At 37.3% G+C, this 24462-nt stretch overlaps 1 protein-coding gene across 3 annotated transcripts in view; it reads right to left on the bottom strand.

The window, feature by feature from the left end:
- Nucleotides 1-24462, bottom strand: part of CSMD3 (CUB and Sushi multiple domains 3) — a 1306760-nt gene that overhangs the window by 1130898 nt on the left and 151400 nt on the right. For all 3 annotated transcript variants that reach the window (XM_075550585.1, XM_075550586.1, XM_075550587.1), the window contains exon 2: nucleotides 23196-23418. In XM_075550585.1, the coding sequence (XP_075406700.1) occupies nucleotides 23196-23418 (223 nt within the window). The remainder of the gene's footprint in view (nucleotides 1-23195; nucleotides 23419-24462) is intronic.

Here is a 24462-nt window from a genome sequence, read left to right as displayed (position 1 = left end):
CTGAAAACACCCCAAAACAAGAATTCAATCTGAAAGATTTATGCAGAGTGAAATTAGTAAATCACAAAAGGAAAAAATTGTATGAGAAAACTATTTTTATATGTCAAGAACAAGTTGCATACTGAAAGAAACATTCGTAGAAATGATTCTGTGTTTGTCTGGGTTGACTAGAGAAACCAATTCATAGACACTTGTCTGTGTATGAGAGAGAACTTTGTATGAAAGAGCAGTTGTACATTAGGAAAAATCCCAGCCCAGTCCAGGTTAAGTCCATAAATCTGATATTAACGCATATGTCCATTACCAGTCTGTAAATTCTTCCTTAGACTCATGCAGTGCATGCAATGGTGCTGAATGCAGGATGAAACTTCACAGGACAATGGGTGGAAAGTCTTATGGATGCAGTAGTGGTAGAAGCATCTCAGTGGTGGCACGGGTCTCCATGTGGATCTTTCAGCTCAGAAGCTCTAGCATAGTTCCATGTGTCTTCTCATTAGGAATGTCCCTCAGGGAGTGTGCGTGAGTCCTGCCTCCAAATGAGGTCATCAACTTGGGACTTCCTTGGCAGGCTAACCTCTACCCCTTCACTCTTAAGTCTCAACTTGACAACAGATTATGTAACTATCACAGATTCCGAGTCACAGTGACCTTATGTACAATGCAATGAAACACTGTCTAGTCCTATCCTATCCTCACCATCATTGCTATGTTTAAACCCATCACTTGGCTGTCAGTTTGTCATTCAGTGGTGATAGCCATGTTACTGTCATGATGGAAGCTACATCACTGGTATTTTAAATACCAGCCATCATCAATGCAGATACATTTTAGTGGCACTTCCAGAATAAGACGGATTGGGAAGAAGAAATAGGCACTTCGTAAAAAAAAAAAAAGAAAGAAAGAAAAATTGGCTAATGACAATCTTATGACTAGTAATGGTTTCATGATCACTCATTACTTATCAAGTCAATCCTGACTCCTGGAGACTCTCTAGAACAGAGTAAAACTGACTCTAAGACTGTACATCTTTACGGCAGTGCATAGCCTCATTCTCTTGTGCATAAATTGCTGGTTCAGAACAGGCGACCTTGCATATGGCAGACCAATGTGTAGCCCTCTACATCTCCAGGATTTCAGTTGTTGTTAGTGGCCATTGACTGGTTCTGATTCATAGCAGCCATATGCACAGCAGAACCATACACTGCCTGGTTCTGCACCATCCTCACAATTATATTTGAGTCTATTATTGAAGCCTCTGTGTCAGCCCATATTGTTGTTTTGTCCTCTTTTTTGCTGATTTTCTACATTACCAAGTATGATGTCCTTTGTCAAGACAGATTTGTTTTCTCTTTTGGCAGCTCATGGTACATTCAACATTGTTTAGCAACACCATATTTCAAATTCATTCTTCTTCATGATTCCTTATTCCATACCCAACTTTGACATGTATATGATATTATTGAAAATACTAGAATTGGATAAGGCACACCATATTTCAAGGGCATCAGTTCTTCTGTGGTCTACCTTTTCACTGTCCCAATTTCTCATGAAAACTTCATTGTTTGAGTCTGAAGAATCATAGCCTCCAAAGAAACACCCTTGAGCTTGAAAACATTAAAGATGTCTGCAATGTATCTTTTATCACCTGACTGTAGTTTTCATGCTTGATATCGATTGTGAGTCTAAGAAAGAATGAAATCCTTGACAGTTTCAATGTTTTATCCATTTATCATGAGTTGTGAGGATTTTTATTTTCTGTACATTAAGTTCTAATCCATACTGAAGGCTATAATCCTTGATGCTCTGCAGTAAGTACTTACTGTGATAGGTGTTTTATGTGCTAACATAGCACCCATAAGAAGATGTGGATGGAGTTTAAACTGTGAATCATGTCACAGCTTAGTGACCTCTTTTGGACCCATATAAATGGCTTCCAGACACAGGCCCATTCCTGTTTCCCCTGGTGATCAGACCAGTACCCAGCCTGAGTTAGCTGCCATGCATCTATACCAGGCATAGCATAATCTATACCTGGACTGTGCTACCTGTGGGCCAAGCCAACTCATGGACTGTGGTGGACCAGTCACTCTGCCTTGCTGTTCCACATCTCGGTGTCACACAACCTTGCTGTGTCTGCTGCCTGTGGGCCAACTCTTCTCATTTTGCCACCACTCCAGATGCTGCACCTCCCTTTAGCCCTTCGCATCTCTAAATCATGAGGCTCCAATGTGACCTGCTTTGCTCCACTGTGCTACTGACCTGTTACACCTCCTCACTTCATCTTCCTACTGTCTGCTTCCTGTCCTTGGGCTAGCGACCGAGGTGAGTTGGAAGGACCTTCATTATACTAACTGTCCCACAAAAATTATTTGTACTGAGCTCTCCGTATGACAGTGTGGACTAATTTGCTGTTGTATTCCTTTTTTCTGTGTAACCCCCCCCCCACACACAAACACACACACATCTGTATTATGTATGTATATATATAGATATACATATAAAATCTTAAGTGACCTGGTTTAGTTTTTCTAGAAAACCCTAATACACTCATTCAACAAGCAACCTTGCTTTGTTTATATATCAAAGGTTGTTAATAAGCATTCATCCAAAATGGATGGTGTATTATTCTTCAGATCGCCCAGCTTCTTTGATTACTTGCTGAGCATATTGATGGGATAAGTATAGAGACTATAACCCTGACATACATTTTTCTTGATTTTAACCATGAAGGCTTCCCAAGTGCTGTTCACATAATTGCCTCTTGGTCCATTTGTAGATTATTCATGATCGAAATTAATTATTATGGGATTCCCATTCTTCTGAAAGCTATTCATAGTTTGTTATGATCCCTAGTACCTAATGCCTTTGTGTAGTCAATAAAACATTATATTTCTGAAAGTCTCTGTTTCAGCCACCAGTAATTTCAGAGAGAGAAAAAAGATGAAGCAAAAAGTAATAAAACTTATTTTGATAATTATGCTTACAAAGAAAAACAGAAACTTTGAATGTAGTTACTGATGCGAAATTAACTCAAACCAAATACATAAAGAATGCATTGCACTCCTAAGAGAAACGATTTTCTAATGAATCCTAAACCAAGAAAACAAGACAAAACAAAAAGAAAACTTCTCAGTGAAAGCACACTTTCAATCCTGCAATAGCAGGAAACCAGGAAGCCCAATGTATGGACACACTCCCCAACATCAATTTCAGATTTGGCCTTATTGGAGAACTAAGGATATAGCTTTTCATGGATTCTTCTAAAACCAATCCTTTTCCTTTACTCTACCCCTCATAAATTTTCACTTAGTATTTTGAGACACATTCAGCAAACATTTCTCCTTTCTTTAGCATTATTTTAAAAATATGATTTATTGAATTTCTCTTATCACTCTAAATCATGATTTTTGATGGTTAGTCAATGAGTGTTATCTTTATTAAGAAAAAATATAATAAGAAGCTATTGTTTTTTATTACAGCCATCTTGGTCTGTACATATCTGAATAGAGTATTACCATTTATCTCATCCTTTCCTGAAAACTTTTGAGTTCTCCAATTTATGTCACACCAAATGCACTTTGGTATACTCAAAGGACCACAACTTACATTTATTTGGATTGTTCTTTGAGTTTGGAGAATAAAAAGAAATCTGAAAAAGCAAAGCCAGCACTATAGTTTGGGCGAAGCAAGGTTTTCCCCAAGAAATTCTAGTAGAGTAGTCCATGGTCCCCTCAAAAAATGAGTGGATTCATTGTAGTGATGGGAGTAAATCCTAAAATTTCCTGGCTATTTTCAAACCAAGGCTACCAGTTGTATTGCTAAGGAGAAAGACACAACTTTGTTCTCTCATAGAAATTTCCAACTCTGGAAAGACTATGGGGGATTCCTTTCTACCCTATGGGCTCACTGTGAGTTAAAAGCATATTACTGGCAGCAAACAGCGAGGTTACAATTTTTAATGTTCTTAAATCTTCTTCATAATTAGCCCTCATGACCATGTTATGTTCTCTGAGAAAATTCATCAAGGTTATCCTTTGGAATTCCTAACACATAGTCACTGTCACCTCTGCCGTGAATTACTGGCCTAACAGAACCCTTCAGAATCCTTTGTTCTCAATCACACTCTCCCTTTAAAAAAAAATAATTTTACTGGGGGCACATACAACTCTTATCAAAATCCATACATACATCATCTGTGTCAAGCACATTTGTACATTTGTTGGTCTCATCATTCTCAAAACATTTTGCTCTCCACTTAAGCCCTTGGTAAAAGCTCCTCATTTTCCCTCTATCCCCACTCCCCCTCCATCATGAGCCCTTGATAAATTACAAACTATTATTATTTTTTCATATCTTATACTGTCCAACATCTCCACCTACCCACCTTCCCACCTTCTGTCCCCCAGGGTGGTCACACACAGATCCTTATAATCTGCTCCCAGTCTCCACCCCACATTCCCTCCCCTCAACTTCTGACATAGCCACTCTCACCACTGGTCCTGAAGGGATCATCTGTCTTGGATTCCCTGTGTTTCCAGTTCCCCTCTGTACCAGTGTACATCCTCTCGTTTAGCCAGATTTGTAAGGTAAAATTGAGATCATATTAGAGGGTGGGGGGAGGGAAACATTTTAGGAACTAGAGGAAAGTTGTATGTTTCATCGTTGCTACACTGCATCCTGACTGGCTCATCTCTTCCCTGTGACCCTTCTGTAAGGAGATGTCCAGCTACCTCCAGATGGGCTTTGGGTCCCCTATCTGAATTCCCCCTCATTTATAATGTTATGATTTTTTTGATCTTTGATGCCTGATACCTGATCCCTTCAACACCTCGTGTTCACACAGGCTGGTGTGCTCCTTCTATGTATGCTTTGTTGCTTCTGAGCTAGATGGCCGCTTATTTAACTTCAAGCCTTCAAGACCCCATACACTATATCTTTTGATAGCCAGGAACCATCAGCTTTCTTCAGCACATTTGCTTATGCACACATTTGTCTTCAGCAATCGTGTTGGAAAGGTGTGCATCATGGAATGTCAATTTAATCGACCAAAGTGTTCTTAGATTGAGGAAGTACGTGAGTATGTATATCTGCTACCCTTAATACTAAGCCTATAAATATATGCACATAGATCTATTTCCCCACCATTCTATAAAAATATATTTACATATGAAAATGCCTGTATTTAAAGCTCTATAAATGCCCTTTGCCTCCTAGTTCTTTCTTTTATTTCCTTTTACTTTTGTCCCCCTATCATCCTCAGCCTTTATTTGGGTTTCCCTAATTCCTCTTGATTACATTGCCCTTGATCAATCCATACCAGACCTCTCACACCCTCCTTTCCATTGATTTGGATCACTTGTTCCCTTGTCCCTTGGTGGGTCAACACTACCTCCTTTCCCCTATATGCCCCTCTCCCATGTCCCCCTGGAACCATCAGTCCCATTATTTTCTCCTCCAGATGGTTCATCCAGCCTATCTTATCTAGATGGACCTGCAGAAATAAAAATAGGCACAAAAAATCACAAGACAGAGCAAAAAAAGCAACAAAAGAAAACAAAACAACAACTAAAAACAATAACAAAATAAATAAATAAAAATGAAAAAAGAAAATCCTGTAAATAGTTCAAGTTCTGTTTGTTGACCTCTAGGAGTGACACTCTTCCATTTGAAGCCACCCTCATCAGACTAAGGCAAGTGTAACACTGAAAGAACTTGTTTGCGACATCCACTGATTGCAAACATGTTTAAACATATTTCCTTGTAATTGTATGAATTGTGATGCATCTTACTCATCTTTATATTTCATCCCATCAAGTAAATATAATATGTATAAATAACCCATTGCTACTGACTTGATCCCTGTCCATAGTTACACACATATGGTTTCTAAGGCAATGCATCTTCATGGAAATGCACTGCCTCATCTTCCTTCTGCAGAGTGACTGGTGAATTTGTACTGCTGACTTTGAAGTTAGGAGTTCAGACGTACTTCACAGTGCCTATCAAACTCATATATATATATATATATATATATATATATATATATATATATACTTTACCTAACTATTGTTTATGCTGGTTTTAAATTAAATTAAAGCCAACAATTCCATCTAATTTTTTACCCAGCACTCTCCACAAAACATGTTCATTCAACGTGCACATGTTATTGCTGTTTCCAATTATAATGAGGCCTTTTCCACTGTCGTGGGTTATCCTGGAGCTTTCATCTCACCATTTGCCAGAAGTTCTCTCTGGGTGTTCTTCTACTTGTTTGCCTTGGTTCTTAAAGTACCACAATCTGTTTCCCCTGGACCCTCCCTTACATGTCCTCCTCTTTTACATCTTTCTCACTGCCTTTATTTCGAAGCCTAGAGCATCCACACTTTAATCTACAGCGCATACTCTCTTTCGTCCAATGTATTCCATAGTTCCCGCATGGTTTCTTTCTCTCCTACCTCCACATGTGTATATCCAATTAGCAAAAGCCTTGGCATAAAGGGGAAGGAAAAAGTGGAAGACCTTCAACAGAATGGTTTGACACAGAGCTTACGACAATGGGCTCGAGAATTCCAAAGCTTGTGAGGAAATCACAGGTCTGGACAGTGTCTCACTCTGTTGCACATAGAGCCCCTGTGAGTGCGAACCACGCCTAAGCACCTAACAACAGCTACTTGAAATTGCTACTGGATGTCTCACCGGTATTTTATACATATCATTGATAAACCAAGCTCTTTATTATAATGGCGTATTTTCATATCTACAGTTTGTCTGTCAATTTGTCAGGTTATAGTGGATCGTGTGTTGCTGTGATGCTATAACCTATGTCACTGGCATGTCAGATACAGCAGGGTCATCCCAGGTAAATGGGTTTCAGCGGAGCTTCCAGTCTAAGGGCAGATTACAAAGAACGTGTAGTTTGTCCATGCTGGAAGACTGAACCATTGCAAATATCATTTTCCATCAACATAAAATGAAACCTCACATATGTATTTCTTCATATGGAATACATAGAAATAAAACTGACTACATATAGTCAATTTTGTAAGAAACAAAGGAGAATCTCAATATTAGCAGCTACAACAAGGCCAGGGGCTGACTTTAGAAAAGATCAAATCATCCTATGTAAATTCAGCTGAAGAATTTTTTTTTTAAGTCCACAGAGTTAAAGTATGAACTTGATTCTATCCCACCTGCATTTGAAGAACACCTCAAGAAAAGGCTTGATAAATTGAACTGATGATCTGTGGAATGACATCAAGAACATAATATGTGAATAAGTCAAAAGGTCATTAAAAGACAGAAAAAAAGAAAGAAGAAACCAGCAAGGATGTCAGAAGAGACTCTAAATTCGCTCTTAAATAATAAAGTGGATAAAGAGTAAGGAAGAAATGATGAAATCAAAGAACTGGATAAAATTTTCAAAGGGCAGATCCAGAAGACAAAGTCATATGTTGCGATGAAGTGTGCAAAGACTTAAAGTTAGAAAATAAAAAAGAAAGCATGGACAACACACCCTAAAGTGAAAGAACTGAAGGAAAAGTGCAGTCCTTGCTTTGCAATATTGAAAGATTCTATGGAAAAAATACTGAATGATAGAGGAAACATCAAAAGTAGATGGAAAGAATACACAGTCACTGTACCAAAAATAATTCATTGATGTTAAAACATTTCAACAGTGGCATATGATTAAGAACCAATAGTAGTGAAGGAAGAAGTTCAAACTTTATTAACAGCATTTGTCAAAAACAAGGCTCCCATAATTGATGAAATATCAAGTGAAATTTTTCAAAAAGTTGTCTAATCACTAGAAAATTCCACTCATGTATGCCAGGAAATTGGGAAGATCACTACTTGGCCTAAAAAGTGATTCATATTTGTACCCATTTCAAAGAAAGGATACCTAACAGCATGCTCAAATTCTAGAGCAGTATCAATATTATCACATGCAAATAAACTTTTGCTAAAGATCATCTAACAATTGCATTGGGTCAATTGGCTGTACATTGACAGTGAGCTTCCAGAGATTCAGGTAAAATTCCAAAGAGGATTTGCAGCAGCTGACATGAGATGGATCTTGGCTGAAAGCAAGAATACTAGAAATATATTTATTTGTATTTTATTGACCAAAACATTTGACTGTGTGGATCATAATAAACCATGGATAACTGTGAGAAAAATGGGAATCCAGAACATTTGATTGTGTTCACACAGAACTTTTACATGGATCAAGAGATGGTTGTCCGAACAGAAGAAGACAATCATATATGGTTTAAAATCAGGAAAGGGGAGTAACAGGCTGTATCCTTTCACCATTTTCACTCAATTTGTATGCTGAGCAAATAGCCTGGGAAATTAAATCATATGAAGAAGAATGTGTCATCAGAAATGAAGGAAGGCTCATTAACTACATGTGTTATTCAGCTGACACCTTTTGTTTGTGGAAGTAAGGATTTGAAGTACTTCCTGATGAAGCTGAAAGCAGCAAAAAATAAAATCCCCATAACTGGATCAGTAGGTAATATCATGTTAAGCAGAGAAAGATTGAAATTATAATTGTAATTGTTTTGTATCCATAATCATCCATAATCAATGCTCATGGAAGCATTCGTCAAGAGATGAAACTACTGACTCATTGGATAAAACTGCTGCACAAGATCACTTAAAGTGGTGAAAAGCAAAGACATTAGTTTTAGGACTAAGGTGCACCTGACCCAAGCCATGGAATTTTCAATTATCTTGTAGAGATATGAAGATGGACATTAAATGATGCAGACTGAAGAAGAATCAATGCATTTTAATTATGGAGTTGGCAAAGAATAATGAAAGTACTATGAAATTTCAAAACAACAAACAAGTCTATCTTGGAAGAAACACAGACAGGAGTTTCCGTGGAGGCAAGGAAACTTTGTCTCATGTAATTTGGACATATAAAGAAAGACTCGTCCCCTAGCCATCTAGCTGAGAAGCATCAAAACCCACATGAAAGAAGCACACCAACCTGTCTGACCACAAGGTGTAGAAGGGACCAGTTATCAGACATCAAAGAACTAAAGATCATTTCAGTGGGTGCCCACCTTCCTTATATGATCACTGAAAAAAAAGTGTGCATAAGCAAAGGTGCCGAAGAAAGCTAATGGTGCCCGGCTATCAAAAGATATAGTGTCTGGGGTCTTAAAGGCTTGAAGATAAACAAGCAGCCATCTAACTCAGAAGCAGCAAAGCCCACATGGAAGAAGCACACCAGCCTGTGTGACCACGAGCTGTTGAAGGGATCAGGTATCAAGCATCAAAGAACAAAAAAATTATATAATTGTAAATGTGGTGAGTGCAGAGTGGAGACTTAAATCCCATTGGTAGGCAACGGAATACCCCCTTATTGAAGTGTTGTGGGAGGATATGAGCCAGTCAGGGTGCAAGGTAGCAACAATAGAACATATAACTTTCCTCTGGTTCTTTCATGCTTGCCCCCCCCCCCACTATCATGATCCCAATTCTACCTTACAAATCTGGCTAGACCAGAGAATGTACATTGGTACAGATAGCAACTGGAAACACAGGGATACAGGAAAGATGACTTCTTTAGGACCAGTGATTAGAGTGGCAATGCTTGGAGGGTGGATGGAATGAGGGGGGGCGGGGAACCGACTACAAGAATATATGTATAGCCTCCTCCAGGGGAGTAGAGAATTGTGAGGAGGATATATCAAACAGTATAACATATGAAAAAATAATAATAATTTATGAATTATGCAGGGTTCATGGGGGGAGTGGGGAGGAAGGGGGAAAAATGAGCAGCCGATATTAACGGCTCAAGTAGAAGGCAAATGTTTTGAGAATTATGATGGCAACAAATGTACCTATGTGTTTGACACAATGGATGTATGTATAGATTGTGATAAGAATTGTACGAGCCCCAATGCAATGATCTAAAAGTAAACAAATAAAATAAAAACCATACATAAAAATGAATTTTTAAAATTACCAATATCTAACTACTATAAAAATATAAAATGAACTATATTCATTAGAGTAAAACATGATATATGTATTTTATTTAATAAAAATTATGACAATCAATGAACTTGAAAATGTTGAGTAAAATAAGCAAGCTTCAAAAAGTGTATGTGTGTGTGTGTGTGTGTGTGTGTGTGTGTACACACAAACATATTTAATGTTAAAAATAAGGAAAATTAAACAGGTTATTTAGGAATAAATATGTTAACACATTCTATTTCTTAAAATATAAAAAGAACGTGAACACAGTATTAAGAATCTTGCTCCTCACAGTACAATGAGGAATGGGCTAAGGCGGGAGCAAATTATGAGCAGATTTCTTGTTAAGAGGTTGATATGTTTCTGTGTATTTAAATATAATACTCACTATGTATAAATATTACAGTTATATATTTTATGTACCCAACAATTTAAAAGAATTTACACAGATTATAGAAACAATAATTGATGTATATTAAATAATGTAGTAAACAGTTAATATCAAAAATATATATACTCTGGCAACAGGTTGCTATAAGTATGATTTTGCCTTTTATTTTGTACTTTCTAATAAGTACATCATCTTCATAGATAAATGTGTTTTTATAACAAGGAATATTATTAATAAAATATATATGATGAAATTAATTATTGATTCATGCATTTTTTATTTCTAATCAGTCCTAATATATTGATAGATTCTAATCCCTCTGGCCAAAAGGAAAAAAGTCATATAAGTAGCAGGTTTCTGAATGCTCAAGTTTTCAAAATTATCAACACCAATTTTTAAAAAAAAATAAATAGAAATTATATTGACAAGGAATTAATTTTAATTAATTTTAATAAGGGTTGTGGATAAAAAAGTTCTATTTTATTGATCTGCTTTTGAGAGATTTCCTCTTTTTTATATTAAGTTATAATCCATCCTGAAGACTGCAATACTTGATCTCCACCAGAAATTTCAAGTCTTCTTTACTTTCAGCAAGCAAGGTTATGTCATCTTCATATAAAAAGCTGTTAATGAAACTTCCTCTAATCTTGATCCTGAATTCTTTAGATCACGCAGCTGCTCTGATTATTTACACATCATTAAGATGATGAGTCTGAGGAAAAACAATAGGACAGACAGTTCCAGGGGGATAGACAGATCCGGGTGGGGGAGGGGGAGGAGGGTAAGGAAGTGGTGTTAATAAACACAGGGACAAGGGAACCACATGGGACCCAAAATGGTAGTGAGGGGGGTGTGACAGGCCTGATGGGGAACGATCAAGGTTAAGGTTGCGTAGAGAAGAGGTATAGCTGTAGCCCAGGTGGGGACGGAGCATGGTGGTGGGGCAGGAGGAAAGTCAAGGGAGAGGGAGGAAGGAGCTGGGAGTCAAGGGACATTTATGGAGGTCTAGACAAAGACGTGTACATGCAAACATATATATGAGGATGGGGAAATAGATCTAATTGTCTACATTTATAGGTTTAATATTAAGGTGGCAGAAGGACCTTGGGCCTCTACTCAAGCACTCCCTCAATGCATGAATACTTTCATTTATTAAATTGGTACTCTATGATGCTCACTCTCCCCACACAACTGCTGAAGCCAAAGTGGGTGAACAAGTAAATGTGGTGAAGAAAGCTGATGGTGCCCGGCTATCAAAAAAGATAGTGACTGGGGTCTTAAAGGCTTGAAGATAAACAAGCGGCCATCTAGCTCAGAAGCCACAAAGCCCACATGGAAGAACACACCAGCCTGAGTGAGCGAGTGATCCCAAAGGGATCAGTTATCAGGCATCAAAGAACAAAAAAATCATCATATCATTGGCTGCACACCTCCATGATAGGACCCCTGAAGACAAACGGGTGCATAAGCAAATGTGGCGAAGAAAGCTGATGGTGCCCGGCTATCAAAAGAGATAGTGTCTGGGGTCTTAAAGGTTTGAAGATAAACAAGCGGCCATCTAGCTCAGAAGCAAAAAAGCCCACATGGAAGAAGCACACCAGCCAGTGCGATATACCACATTGAATGAAGGGGGTAGTGCAGAGTGAAGACCCAAGGCCCAAGTGTCGGCCACTGGAGATCCCCTCATAGAGGGGTTTAGGAGAGGAGATGGGCCAGTCAGGGTGCAAGGTAGTACCGACGAAGAGCACAGCTTTCCCCCAGATCCTGGATGTTTCCTCCCCCCAACTACCATGATCTGAATTCTACCTTGCAGGGCTGGATAGGGCAGAGGTTGTACAATGGTACATACGAGGGCTGGAGGCACAGGGAATCCAGGGTGGATGATACCTTCAGGACCAAGGGTGTGAGGGGTGATGCTGGGAGAGTGTAGGATGAGTGGGTTGGAAAGGGGGAACTGATTACAGGGATCCACATGTGACCTCTTCCCTGGGAGAGGGACGGCAGAGAAAGGGGGAAAGGGAGACTCCGGATAGAGCAAGATATGACAAAATAACAATGTATAAATTACAAATTACACATGAGGGAGGGGGGAATGGGGAGGGAGGGGGAAAAAAAAAGAGGACCTGATGCAAAGGGCTTAAGTGGAGAGCAAATGCTTTGAGAATGATTGGGGTGGGGAATGTATGGATGTGCTTTATACAATTGATGTATGTATATGTATGGATTGTGATAAGAGTTTTATGAGTCCCTAATAAAATGTAAAAAAAGAAAAGGGAAAAAAAAAGAAAGAAAGAAAAGAAAATGATTAGGGCAAAGAATGTACAGATGTGCTTTATACAATTGATGTATGTATATGTATGGACTGTGATAAGAGTTGTATGAGCCCCTAAGAAAATGTTTAAAACAAAACAAAAAAAATATTAGTTGATAACTTAAAATTTTTTGTTCCATTTCAAAGCACTACCCTTCAGAAAAAGAATCATTTAAAAATTACTCACTTTTTCCTATAATGCAGTGGTTCTCAACCTGTGGGTCATGACCCCTGTGGAAGTTGACCGACCCTTTCACAGGGGTTGCCCATTTCATAACAGTAACAAAATGACAGTGATGAAGTAGCAACGAAAAAAAATGTATGGTTGGGGGGTCATCACAACATGAGGAACTGTATTAAAGGGTCGCAACAGTAGGAAGTTTGAGAACCACTGCTGTAACGGGTAAAATTAAGTTGATTAAAATGTGAGTGGAAAGCAGATGTTTTGAAAATGATGATGACAACAAATGTGCAAATGTGCTTGACAGAATGGATGCATGTATGGATCTTGATAAGCATTGTATGAGCCCCCAATAAAATGGTTTAAAAATTAATTTTTTTAAAAAAGATGAGTCTGCTAAAAGGCTACAACCTCAGATTCATTTTTCCTGATTTTTAAACCATACATGATCATGTGGTTCTGTTCCAACAGCTTCCTCTTGATACATGTACAGGTTCTTCAAGAGAACAATTACGTGGTCTGGAATTCCCATTCCAATGAAGACTATCCATAGTGTGTTATGCTTGATGACATCAGATGCCTTTCCATACAAAATACAAACACCTTTCTGGAATTCTCTGTTTTCACCCGAGGTGCATGTGACATCTCTCCACTTGTCTCTCAGCTGTTCTACTGTTGCGTTACTGTGAAACTAAAAGCTATGTCACTGGACTGTAAGGCCAGCAGGGATACTCAAAGTGAACAGATTTCAGTGGAACTTCCAGAAGAAAAACAGACAAAGAAGAAGGATTTATCTGCCCACTTCAAAAAAGAAGCCACTAACAACCTTAGGCAGAGTTCTGAGTCATTGCCAAAGACTGAAGGCCTGACTAATGGCTACAGAACATTGCTGGAAAGAGGTTCTGAGGATGGGCCACAAGGGTCATAGACCTCTCAAAAGATGAGCAGGGAGGATCTGAGGACTCAGCATGGACTCAGCAAGGTGACGAGAATTGGGCAAAGCTGTAGGAGTGGAGTCTCCAGGATTTGCATTAGTTGATTGGGCACATTTCAAGGAAAGGAGAAATAGCTGCAAATATCTGTTAATGATCTGACCTTGAAATGTGCAAAGTATGAACTAGGAGAATTTAAAGTCATCAAAAATGAAATTGAATGCATAAAGATTGAAATCCTATGCATTAGTGAGCTGCAATGGACTGATATGGACCAATCTGAATTAGAAAAGATAACACAATCAAAAGGGATAGCATGAAATTCATTGTCCAAAAGGACCTTGCAAAATCATGAAATACAATATTGTTTGTGCACAGATCCTATCTATCCATATTCAAGAGGTCAAATCAATACAACTATTGTTCATATTTATTGTTCATATCAACTATTATTCAATCACAAAACTAGTGAGTAAGAAATTGAAGAATTCTACCAATTACTTCAACTGGAAATTGATTGAACATGCAATCAAAATGCTTTGATAATTACTGGTACTTGGAATGTAAATATTGGAGAAAAGGAAGGAATAGCAGTTGGGAAATTATGGATTTGGTAATGGAAATGAAGATAGAGACATGACAGAATTTAGAAGACCAGCCACTTGTTCATAACAAATATCTTTTTTTCAAAAACACAAAAGGTGACTACGCACATAGACTCCTCCATATGAAATATACAGAATCAAATTGAAAACATCTGTGGGAAGAAGCAATGGAGAAGCTCAATAGCAGCAGCTACAATCAGGCCAGGAGTTGACTATTGAACAGTTCCTCAAGTGCTGATAGGGAAGTTCAGGATAAAGAGGAAGATAAGCAAACCAAGCCCAGAAGAGTCAAAATATTATCCTGACTCTTATCTCATCTGAATTTCAAGAACATCTCAAGAACAAATTTGCCACACTGAACACTAACAACTGAAGACCTGATTAGCATTAAGAATATCAGGAAAAGACAAAAGTGAATGTCATAGGGCAAGTAAAGCAAAAATAATGAAATCAATGAGATGAATAGAAAGTTTCCAAGGGCAGATCCAGAAGAAAAAGTCAAATATTATAATGAAATGTGCAATGACTTAGATGGGAAGGGCATGCTCAGTATATCTTAAACTGAAAGAGCTAAAGAAGATATTCAAACCTGGAATTTCAATTCAGAGAGATTCCAAAGGCAAAATATTGAATAATTCAGGAAGCATCAAAACAATATTGAAAGAATATACAAAGATACTGTACTAAAAAGAAGTAGTTGACATTCATCAATTTAAGGAGGTAGCATTTGCACAAGAACCATGGTGGTTAAGGAAGAAGTTCAACTGCACTGAAAGCATTAGCTAAAAACCAGGCTCCAGGAATTGACTGAATAGCAACTGAAATGTTTCATCAAAATGATGAAGCCCTAGAAGCACTCACTGATCTATGCTAAGAAGATTGAAAGACAACTACTTAGCCAACTGATCAGAAGGATTAAAAGACAGCTACTTGGCCAACTGATCAGAAGAGATTCCTACTTTTACCCATTCAAAGAAAGATGATCAGACAGAATGTTCATATTATAGAACCCTATCATTAATAGCACATGCAAGTAAAATTTTGCTGAAGGTCACCCAACAATTACTTCAGCAGTATATTGACAGGAACCTGCCAGAGATTCAGACTGGATTCAGAAGAGGTCTTGAAAAGGCACTATCATTACTGATGTCAGATGGATCTTGGCTGAACCAAAGAATAAGTGAAAGATGTTTACTGACTTTGCCAAAGGATTTGACCTCATGGATAATAACATACTATGGATTATCTTGAGAAGAATGAAAATCCCAGAGTACTTGATGGTGCTCATGCAAAATTTGTACATGGATCAAGAGAGAAGAAATCAGGAGCATACTGCATGGTTTAAATCAAGATAGGTGAATAAAGGGTTGTATCCTCTCACCTTTATATCCAATTTGTATGCTGAGCAAATAATCAGAGGTACTGGATTATATGAAGAAAACTGTAGTACCGGGAATGTACAAAAATTTACTAACAGAGCTAAGACACAACCTTGTTTGCTGAAAGTAAGGACTTGAAATGCTTGCTAATGAAGACCAAGGGTTGTTGCCTTCATTATGGGTTACAGCTCAAGGCGAAGAAAACAAAAATCCTCAAAACTGGATCAATAATAACCTCATAACAAATTGAGAAAAGATTGGCTTGGTCAAGGATTTTGTCGTGCTTGGATCCAGGTTCAATGTTCCTGGAAGCATCTACCAAAAATCAAAAGAGGTGCTGCATTGCACAAACGTGCAGCACGAAACTTCTTTAAAGTATTGAAGTGCAAGGATGTGACTTTGAGGAGTAAGGTAGATCTGACCCAAAGCATGGTATTTTCAATTGCCTTATATGCATGGGACAGTTGGACATTGAATAAAGAAGATTGAAGTAAAAATGTTGCGTTGGATTTATGGTGCTGGAGAAGAATATTGAAAGTACCATGGACTGCTAAAAGGTGAAATCAATCTGTCTTGGAAGAAGCAAGGATGCTTCTTAAGGCAAGAATTGGTCTTGGATACTTTGGACATGTTGTCAGGGAGACAAATCCCTAGAAAACACATCCTATTTGGTAGAGGTGCTGTGAAGGAGGGAAAGGAGATCAATTGACCCCATGGCTTCAATGATGGGTTTAAGAGTGGAAACAATTGTGGGGATGGCACAGTACAGGACAGTGTTGTGTTCTATTTATAGAGTCGTTATAGGTGGAACCCACTCAATGGTAACTGATGACAATAACAGCATGGCACAGAGTAGAACACAGAAAGTTTCAACTTTTAACATGGTTCTCTGCAGATATTTATATTTCCATAGAATAACATGTACATATATTAGTACATCTAAATTATTTCACAGAAAATTATTCTAAAGGAAATAGAATATAATATTTTATTTAGAATTTCCTTTGACATTTATAATGTACTATCAAAAATTATTTATTGAAGCAGAAAGTGATTTTTTATGAGATAATATATCAGACATTTTAATTATTCCATATACAGATGAAAAAATCAATGTTTGTGGAGAGAGTGAGTGGCTTATACAGGAAACATACGTAATTTAATACCATGTTTGATGTCCTATTTGGAGATCAGTGCTATTTTACTGGAAGCAGGCTAGAGGAAGTAAATCTTTTCACAGATTTGCTATAAAAGATTGAATAAATGTAATCCATGGAAGAAAGAGTCTAAACTTGCTCATTGTCACCTCTTGTTCTAAGCTTTAACCCATTTTAATGGTTTAATTTAGTCTCTTTCTTTACTAAAAGCCACCTCCATTCTTTTTGGCAACATGCCTGGTATAAACAACAAATAGTTGTATACACTCATGAATCCTTGCTTTACTAAGATCTGAAAGAGCCTTTTTATCTTGACAAGAAAATTTTAAAACCCTGCCTGTCCTTGAGAGCTATCCAATGGTTAATCTGAATAATCTGAAGTTCAGAGTGATATATAAAGGGAAGAGTCAGAGAAGATTCATTAACTAACTGCCTTAGGTGCCTCAAAATTTTAATTGGCTTTGTTTCTAATCTATTTGCATTCCCAATGGAAGTTCCATAAGTTTTTGGTAAATTAAAGTGTTTGTGCTTACACATTTGTGGGCAGTGGAGCAGAAAAGTGAGTGCACATGTGTGTCTAGTAGAGAGAATAAACTAGCCACTCTGGCATCTGTAGGGTAAATACAAGTGTCTACACTCAATTAAAGTGAGGACTATGTTTCCGTACAAGGCGATTACCAAAGTCAGTCAATTTAACAGTAAGCAAATTCTACTATACTATTTTTGTGGACCTTATTAATATTTTAGCAAGAGAAACAAAATGTGGTTTTACTCCCTTTTATTTATTTAGTAACAGTTATTGATATAGCATGTATTATTTCTTCCTCTATTCACCCCAACCCACGGTGGCTGGCAGCTCTGGCAGAAGGGCTAAACACACTTGATGGTAAAGGCAATTATTGGGTGTGCTGAAGCGAGTAATAATAGCCTAAAATTACAATTTACTTTGCATCTCCCTGTCACTCTGTTATTTAAGAGAGAAGATCAAACCTGTTTCTTCTGACTCAGGCGGAAGGGAGAACGACAGTAATTGGAATTGTGCCACTTTCAATCACGCATCTTGAATAGGTTTGGGATATGGTCTCGAAGGCCCCATCATCAAGTAGAGGCCTATCACTAGGGTCCATTGGCAACAAGTGTGCCCTGTGGTCTTTTTATTTGGCGGTCTAATAAGTAATTGAGTTTGTTTATAGCACTCCTTGAGGTAAAGACGTTCTTCATCTCGCCATACAGGAGCGAGTGTGTAACCTTGGAGAGAAAGCAGTAGGGTGAAGAAAGCATGGAGCGCAGAAGGGTGAAGGATGGCTGTCTATTGGGGAAGAATAGGAAAAAAAGGGAGGGGGACATATTAGTCATATAATAGTTGAGAGTTTTCTAGAATTGGTGAAAGATGAAGCCCTGTGAATCCTAGAAAAGAGCATCAAGTAGGGGACGAGTGTCCTAGAATACCATGGATCAGGAGTGAGCGCCAAGCCAGCAAATTTAATCAGAGACACACACACAAAAAAAGGGAAAGGGTGCCCAAGAACATGCATGTAGACATGAGTAGTGTGTGCTGAAAAAGTACAACCAACCAACCACAATCACAACAAAGAAACCACTACCATCCACTCAATTGCTACTCAAAGCTACCCTGTAAAACAGAATAGACTCACCCCTGCGTGTTTCCCAGACCCAGCAACAAATTTATTTTTTATTTTTTCAAGATAGATTTTTTTATTCTTCTGGAAATCCATAGTACTTTCAAAATTCATCAACAACACTATCATTCAAAAGCATAAATTATTATTTTTAGCTTCCTTATTTATTGTCTAGTTTACACTTTCTTATGATGCAATTGGAAAAAACCATGACTAGGGCCAGACACGCCTTATTCCTCAAAGTATCACCTTTTCACTTTAACACTTGGAAAAGGTTCAAAGCAATACACCTTTTGATTTCTTGAATCCTTCTTTTATGAACATTGATTGTGCATCCAAATAAAATGAAATCCCTTTTCATCTTTTTTTCTGCTTATAACTATGCTGTCTACTGGACCAGTTTATTTTTAATCATTTTATTGGGGGCTCATATAGTCCTTGCTATCAGTTCCTTATTTATTCCCCTCCCTCCCCAATTCCCCCTCTCTCATTAACCCTTGATCATTTATAAATTATTATTATTTTGTCATATCTTACACTGTCCAACATCTCCCTTCACCCACTTTTCTGTTGTTCATCCCCCAGGGAGGAGGTTATATGTAAATCCTTGTAATCGGTTCCCCCTTTTAACCCCATCCTCCCTAAAGCCTCCCAATATTGCCACTCTCACCACTGATCCTGAGGGGTTCATCTGTCCTGAACTACCTGTGCTTCCAGTTCCTATCTGTACCAGTGTATATCCCCTGTCCTTGTCGGATTTGTACGGTAGAATTGGGCTGATAGTGGGGGGTGGGGTGAGGCGGGGAAGCATTTAGTAACTGAGGAAAGTTGTCTGTTTCATCATTGGTACACTGCACCCTGACTGGCTTATCTCCTCCCTGTGACCCTTCCATAAGGGGATGTCCAGTTGCCTACATTGGGGAATCTGCACTCCCCCTCATTCACAATGATTTGATATTTTGTTCCTTGATGCCTGATACCTGATCCCTGCAAAATTTTGAATTTTGATCACACACGCTAGTGTGCTTCTTCCATGTGGGTTTTGTTGCTTCTGAGCTTGATGGCTGCTTGTTTACTATCAAGCCTTTAAGACCCCAGATGCTATATCTCTTGATAGCTGGGCACCATCAGCTTTCTTCACCACATTTTCTTATGCAGCCATTTGAGTTCAGCAATCATATCGGGAAGGTACAGGCTACAAAATTTTATGGGAGCAAAAAGCATCATCTTTCTCCTAAGGAGAAGCTGGTTGGTTTAAATGGTGGACCTTCAAGTTATCCACCTAAAGCTTTCACCCAGCAAGTTATGGTCAACCAAGCACATGAGTAGAAACACACAATAAGGTGGCTGTAGATTCTTTCTGATAACTATTCCTTGGCCCTGTCCTTAACACCTGTGTAGCCTATTGGTATGTCAGAATCCAGGTATTTTATTAAAACTATCCAATGTATTATGATACTGAATATTTTATACCATTTATATCTGTCATGATTCTGTAAGTAGACTAATAAATAAATTACATATGAAAATAGTAAAGATGAATAGCATTTAGAAACTCAACCACATGACAAACTGTAATACAAATCTTTGACCAGGAAAAAAGTGTTTTCTGGTCAATTCTTATACTGTCCACTCCTGCTGACTTTACTTGTAACAGTACAAAATGTTTCCTGAAACCACTTCCTGATGATTGGAATGTTTCAGTTCATTGGATGGGCCTATTGTCTTTTAGAGAGTTTCCATATTTTCCTAGATCCTATTGTTTCATCACTAATTCTCTTCCCTACATGCTTAGATTAGTCAAAGGCAAATCTCTGTCCTTCTTATGTCTAACAAACATATTGTATGTGTTTTTTGCACACATAGAAGGTGATTGAAAAGTTCACAACATGTCAGCAGGCACATGCAATAATCAAAATGTCATGTTTATTTTTTTATTATTATATTTATGGCAAACACCACGCTGAAATTAGTCATTTGGTACTTTGCCACTCCAATAGATATTGATTGTTGATTCAAGTAAAATGAGACTCTTGATGAGTTTGATTTTCTCCATTTATTAGGATGTAGTTTATCGTCCAGTTGAGAGGGGTTTTCTTCTGTGTTCCCACAAGACTGAAGGTTGTCTTCTTAGACCTTCATCAATAAGAGTCAGCAATACGTGCAGAGGGTTGTATGATTCACTTATCATAGCTTATTAAAGTGTTCTCCTCCAATCGTGATGCCACGCTCTTCAAAGAATGTCAAAGTCCAGTTTCTCTAATAGAGCCTGCAGCCTCTAGACGGAATCAATATGGCTGATCGAGACAGCCTTATAGAATACCTTCTCCATATGAAGTCCCACCGCATTCCCGTGTTCTGTTCAAATGGTTGCCTCTTGATCTATGTATGGTTCGCATGTGGACACAATTAGGTTGTTAATGATCAAAATTATGGCAGTGACCAAATTATAAAAATGTAGTGAAGTAATTTTATAATACAAATGAGGATAAAAATAAGATGGGAGTATTTGGGGGGATGTGTGTGTGATGAATTTTATTTCAAATTCCATGAAGTATGCTAAATTGTAACATGCCCAGAGGCAGTCATCTGGGACATAATATTTATATTGAGTTGTCATTTCTAGGATTTCCTAAAAGGAAAGTCAAGTGGCAAAACAATTCTTCACTATGATATCTGTGTGTTATAAAATCACCTAGACATCCTATATACATATAAAATTGAATGAAAGATAATCTTCTATAATAGAGTTTACACAGATACACAAATATTTGAAAATATATAAATAATAAATTATTTCAATTTCAGGATACGCAAATGTTTCTCAGGATGAGCACAAAAGTCATAAACTAATAAATAAATTAAATAGTTAAAATTTAAAATATCTGTTTATCAAAATATAGTGAAAAATGAAAAATCAAGCCACAGATCAGAGGGCAGTATTTGCAATGTACATATTCACTAATAATTTAACTACAATATCAAAATTATTTAAGAACTTCAGCAACTCAATAATTAAGACTAACCAAATACTCTAATTAGCATAGGGACAAGTGATTTGAACGGATCTTTCCTAAAGCCATAGTAACAAACTTCTTTTAGGCACATGAAGCTGTCATCAATATCATAAGTCATCATTTAAATGAAAAAAGAAATAATAAGCACAAAACATCAGTAAACACCCACTAAGATTAAAAGGAAAACCTGGTGATAATATTTGGAAAAAATTTAAAAAGGACAAGCAGACCTGTAAATAATTGGAGCGTTAAGGAATAAGTCAAAAGCTACAGAGATTGTACTTGCAAGTGCCAAGATACCCCTTTATTTCTATGAGGGGAAATTATAAATCCCAACTTTTGTCTTTAGTGCATTGTAGCAAGGCAACTACAACCAAACATTTCACACACACACACACACAAACACACACACACACACAGACACACATTCTCTTGGAGCCCATAGAAAGTAACAACCTAAATCTATCAATTGTTGGAAGGCTGAGAGCAGCAGATCCACCAGAAGGACATGCATTAAGTGAGAATGCAATGCCCGTGAGAGAAAGAAAAGCAAGAAAACACCGAATCAAAGACCCAGGCCCCTGAACGCAGCAAACTCTGCCAGCCGCACTTTCAACTTCTAATCAAGCAGATTTTGTATATAAACAGTCTGGAAGGGGCTGTAGGTTGCGCATTAGATTTGTTTTTCCCAGACTTGCAAACGAAAACCAGCTGTAACATTAGCAGCGATGCTTCTCTAAATACAAACCAGTTGCTACTTTAAGCAACTGTGTCAAGAGAGAAGCTATCAAATAGGATCCTTTGTAATATTTTTAACTCCTACATGCAATCTGCTTAGAATATTTTAGAAACAGTTTAAATTAATATATTATAGAAAATTATTAGCAAAATTCTTATATTAAATGCAATCTGAATGTATGAATTTTGACTTGGATGAATTTATTGTTAATTTAAAAAATAAATTTGTGCTAAAAATAAAAATACTTCTTATTTTTGGAGAATCTATTTGTCAAGAAGAAATTCTGTAGAATCATTTTAAAATATTGTCAAGATATCAGATAATCCTTAAATTAATATTTAAAATCATCTAGAAGATAAATTGTTCACAAGAACATAATATAATTGTGCTAGGTTATACATGAGTCAATTCTTCAGATATTTTAGTTTTATGAAACCATACAAATAAATAAATTCCACTAGCATGTGAGTGTTTTTAAACCTGTTTGAATATTGTTCTATGCTAAAAGTTTATGCATGCTACTAAAAGACCTACCTTGCTTGGGCTTTACCAAAAATACACACACCTAAGAAATAAAGTATTAGGCTAACTAATTTAAAAAACAAAAGGACTTTGAAATGCTCTAAAATAGTTCTTATTTAATTTGGGTTCACTTCTTTAAAAGATAGTATCAATGTACTAGTATTATTTACTCAGAGATCATGAGCTAATTTGCTTGCATGATGACATATTTTTAAATGATGAATTCCATTTTATTTCAATTATACGACTAATGCTAAGTATATCTTGAAAAACATATATTTACCCGTGATATATCTTACTTCCACTATTGCATTAGAAATACACTGACCTGGTTCTAAAGTTTGTCGGGTGAGGATGTCCATCATATAAGGATAAGTAGTCGTATTCTTCTTCTAAAGCAAATGATTGAAAGACAATTTGTATTCTATTCCGTTCTTCTGCGATTATTACCCACGTACAGTTTGCACCATTTGGATATCCATATGGAAAACCAGGGCTTTCTATAGTGCCATTAAGTCCTTTTAATGTCCCACCACATGTATAAATAAATCCTGCAACAAAAGACAAATAAAAATATATTAAGACTGTGAATAGTTTGTCAAAAAAGTATAATCTTGCAGCTTTGTTTTTACATTTATTGTTTTTCTAAGACCCATAATAAATCCATATTTATTTACTTATTAGTAAATTAATAAACTTATAAATTATGAAACATATATTTTTACCTATTAGACCTATTTTAAAATGAGATACTAATAATTCTATAATAGTTATTTATCATAAACATTGCAGGAGATCATTAAAAAACAGTTGATGAAATAAAATCCTGTATAGGCATCTGATTCATAGTTAAATTCAAGAGATAGACACATTTCTAGAACATGATATCTACCCCAATGTTAACCAAAAGCTAACTGTGGAAACATAAATAACATTAGCATGCATTGCGGGGCCTCAGCATATGTTATCTTTTTTCCTGGTAAACCATGTTAATACTTTTGCAGTATCAACATTTCAAGCATAGAGCCCAACAACTCTGGGAAAACCTGTCACACAGTTTTCAATATGGATTACAATTCAATGAAGAACAAAATTCAAATCCACACAACTAGATCAATAGTTAGCATCCTGATTAACGGAGACCAGATTGGACTTTCAAAGATTTGTCTTGCTTGGACCCACAATCAGTGCTTGTAGAAGGAGTCATTGGGAAACCAAGCCATGCATTGCATTGGGCACCTCTGCCACACAAGACCTCTTTAAAGGCTGAAAGAGTAAGGAGGTAATGTTGAGGACTAAGTTGCACAAGCCCGAAGCCATGGCATTTTCTATAGCCTCATATGCTCGTGAAAGTTGGACAATGTCTGAGGAAGACCACAGCAGAATTCGCGCATTTGAGTTATGGTGTCGGCAAAGAATACCGAACGTTCTGTGGACCGTCAGAGCACAAACAGAGCTGGTGAATGTAGTGCCACATGAATGCTCCTGGAAACCAGGCATGGCAAACCTGCGCCCCATGGGACATGCTTTCAGGAGAGACCGGTCCCTGTAGAAGGATGCTCGCTGAAGAAAAGGCAGTGAAGATGAGGAAGACC

This window comes from Tenrec ecaudatus, chromosome 5 (genome assembly GCF_050624435.1).
Source record: "Tenrec ecaudatus isolate mTenEca1 chromosome 5, mTenEca1.hap1, whole genome shotgun sequence".
Lineage (NCBI taxonomy): Eukaryota > Metazoa > Chordata > Mammalia > Afrosoricida > Tenrecidae > Tenrec > Tenrec ecaudatus.
This window is presented reverse-complemented; position numbering and strand designations above follow the sequence as displayed.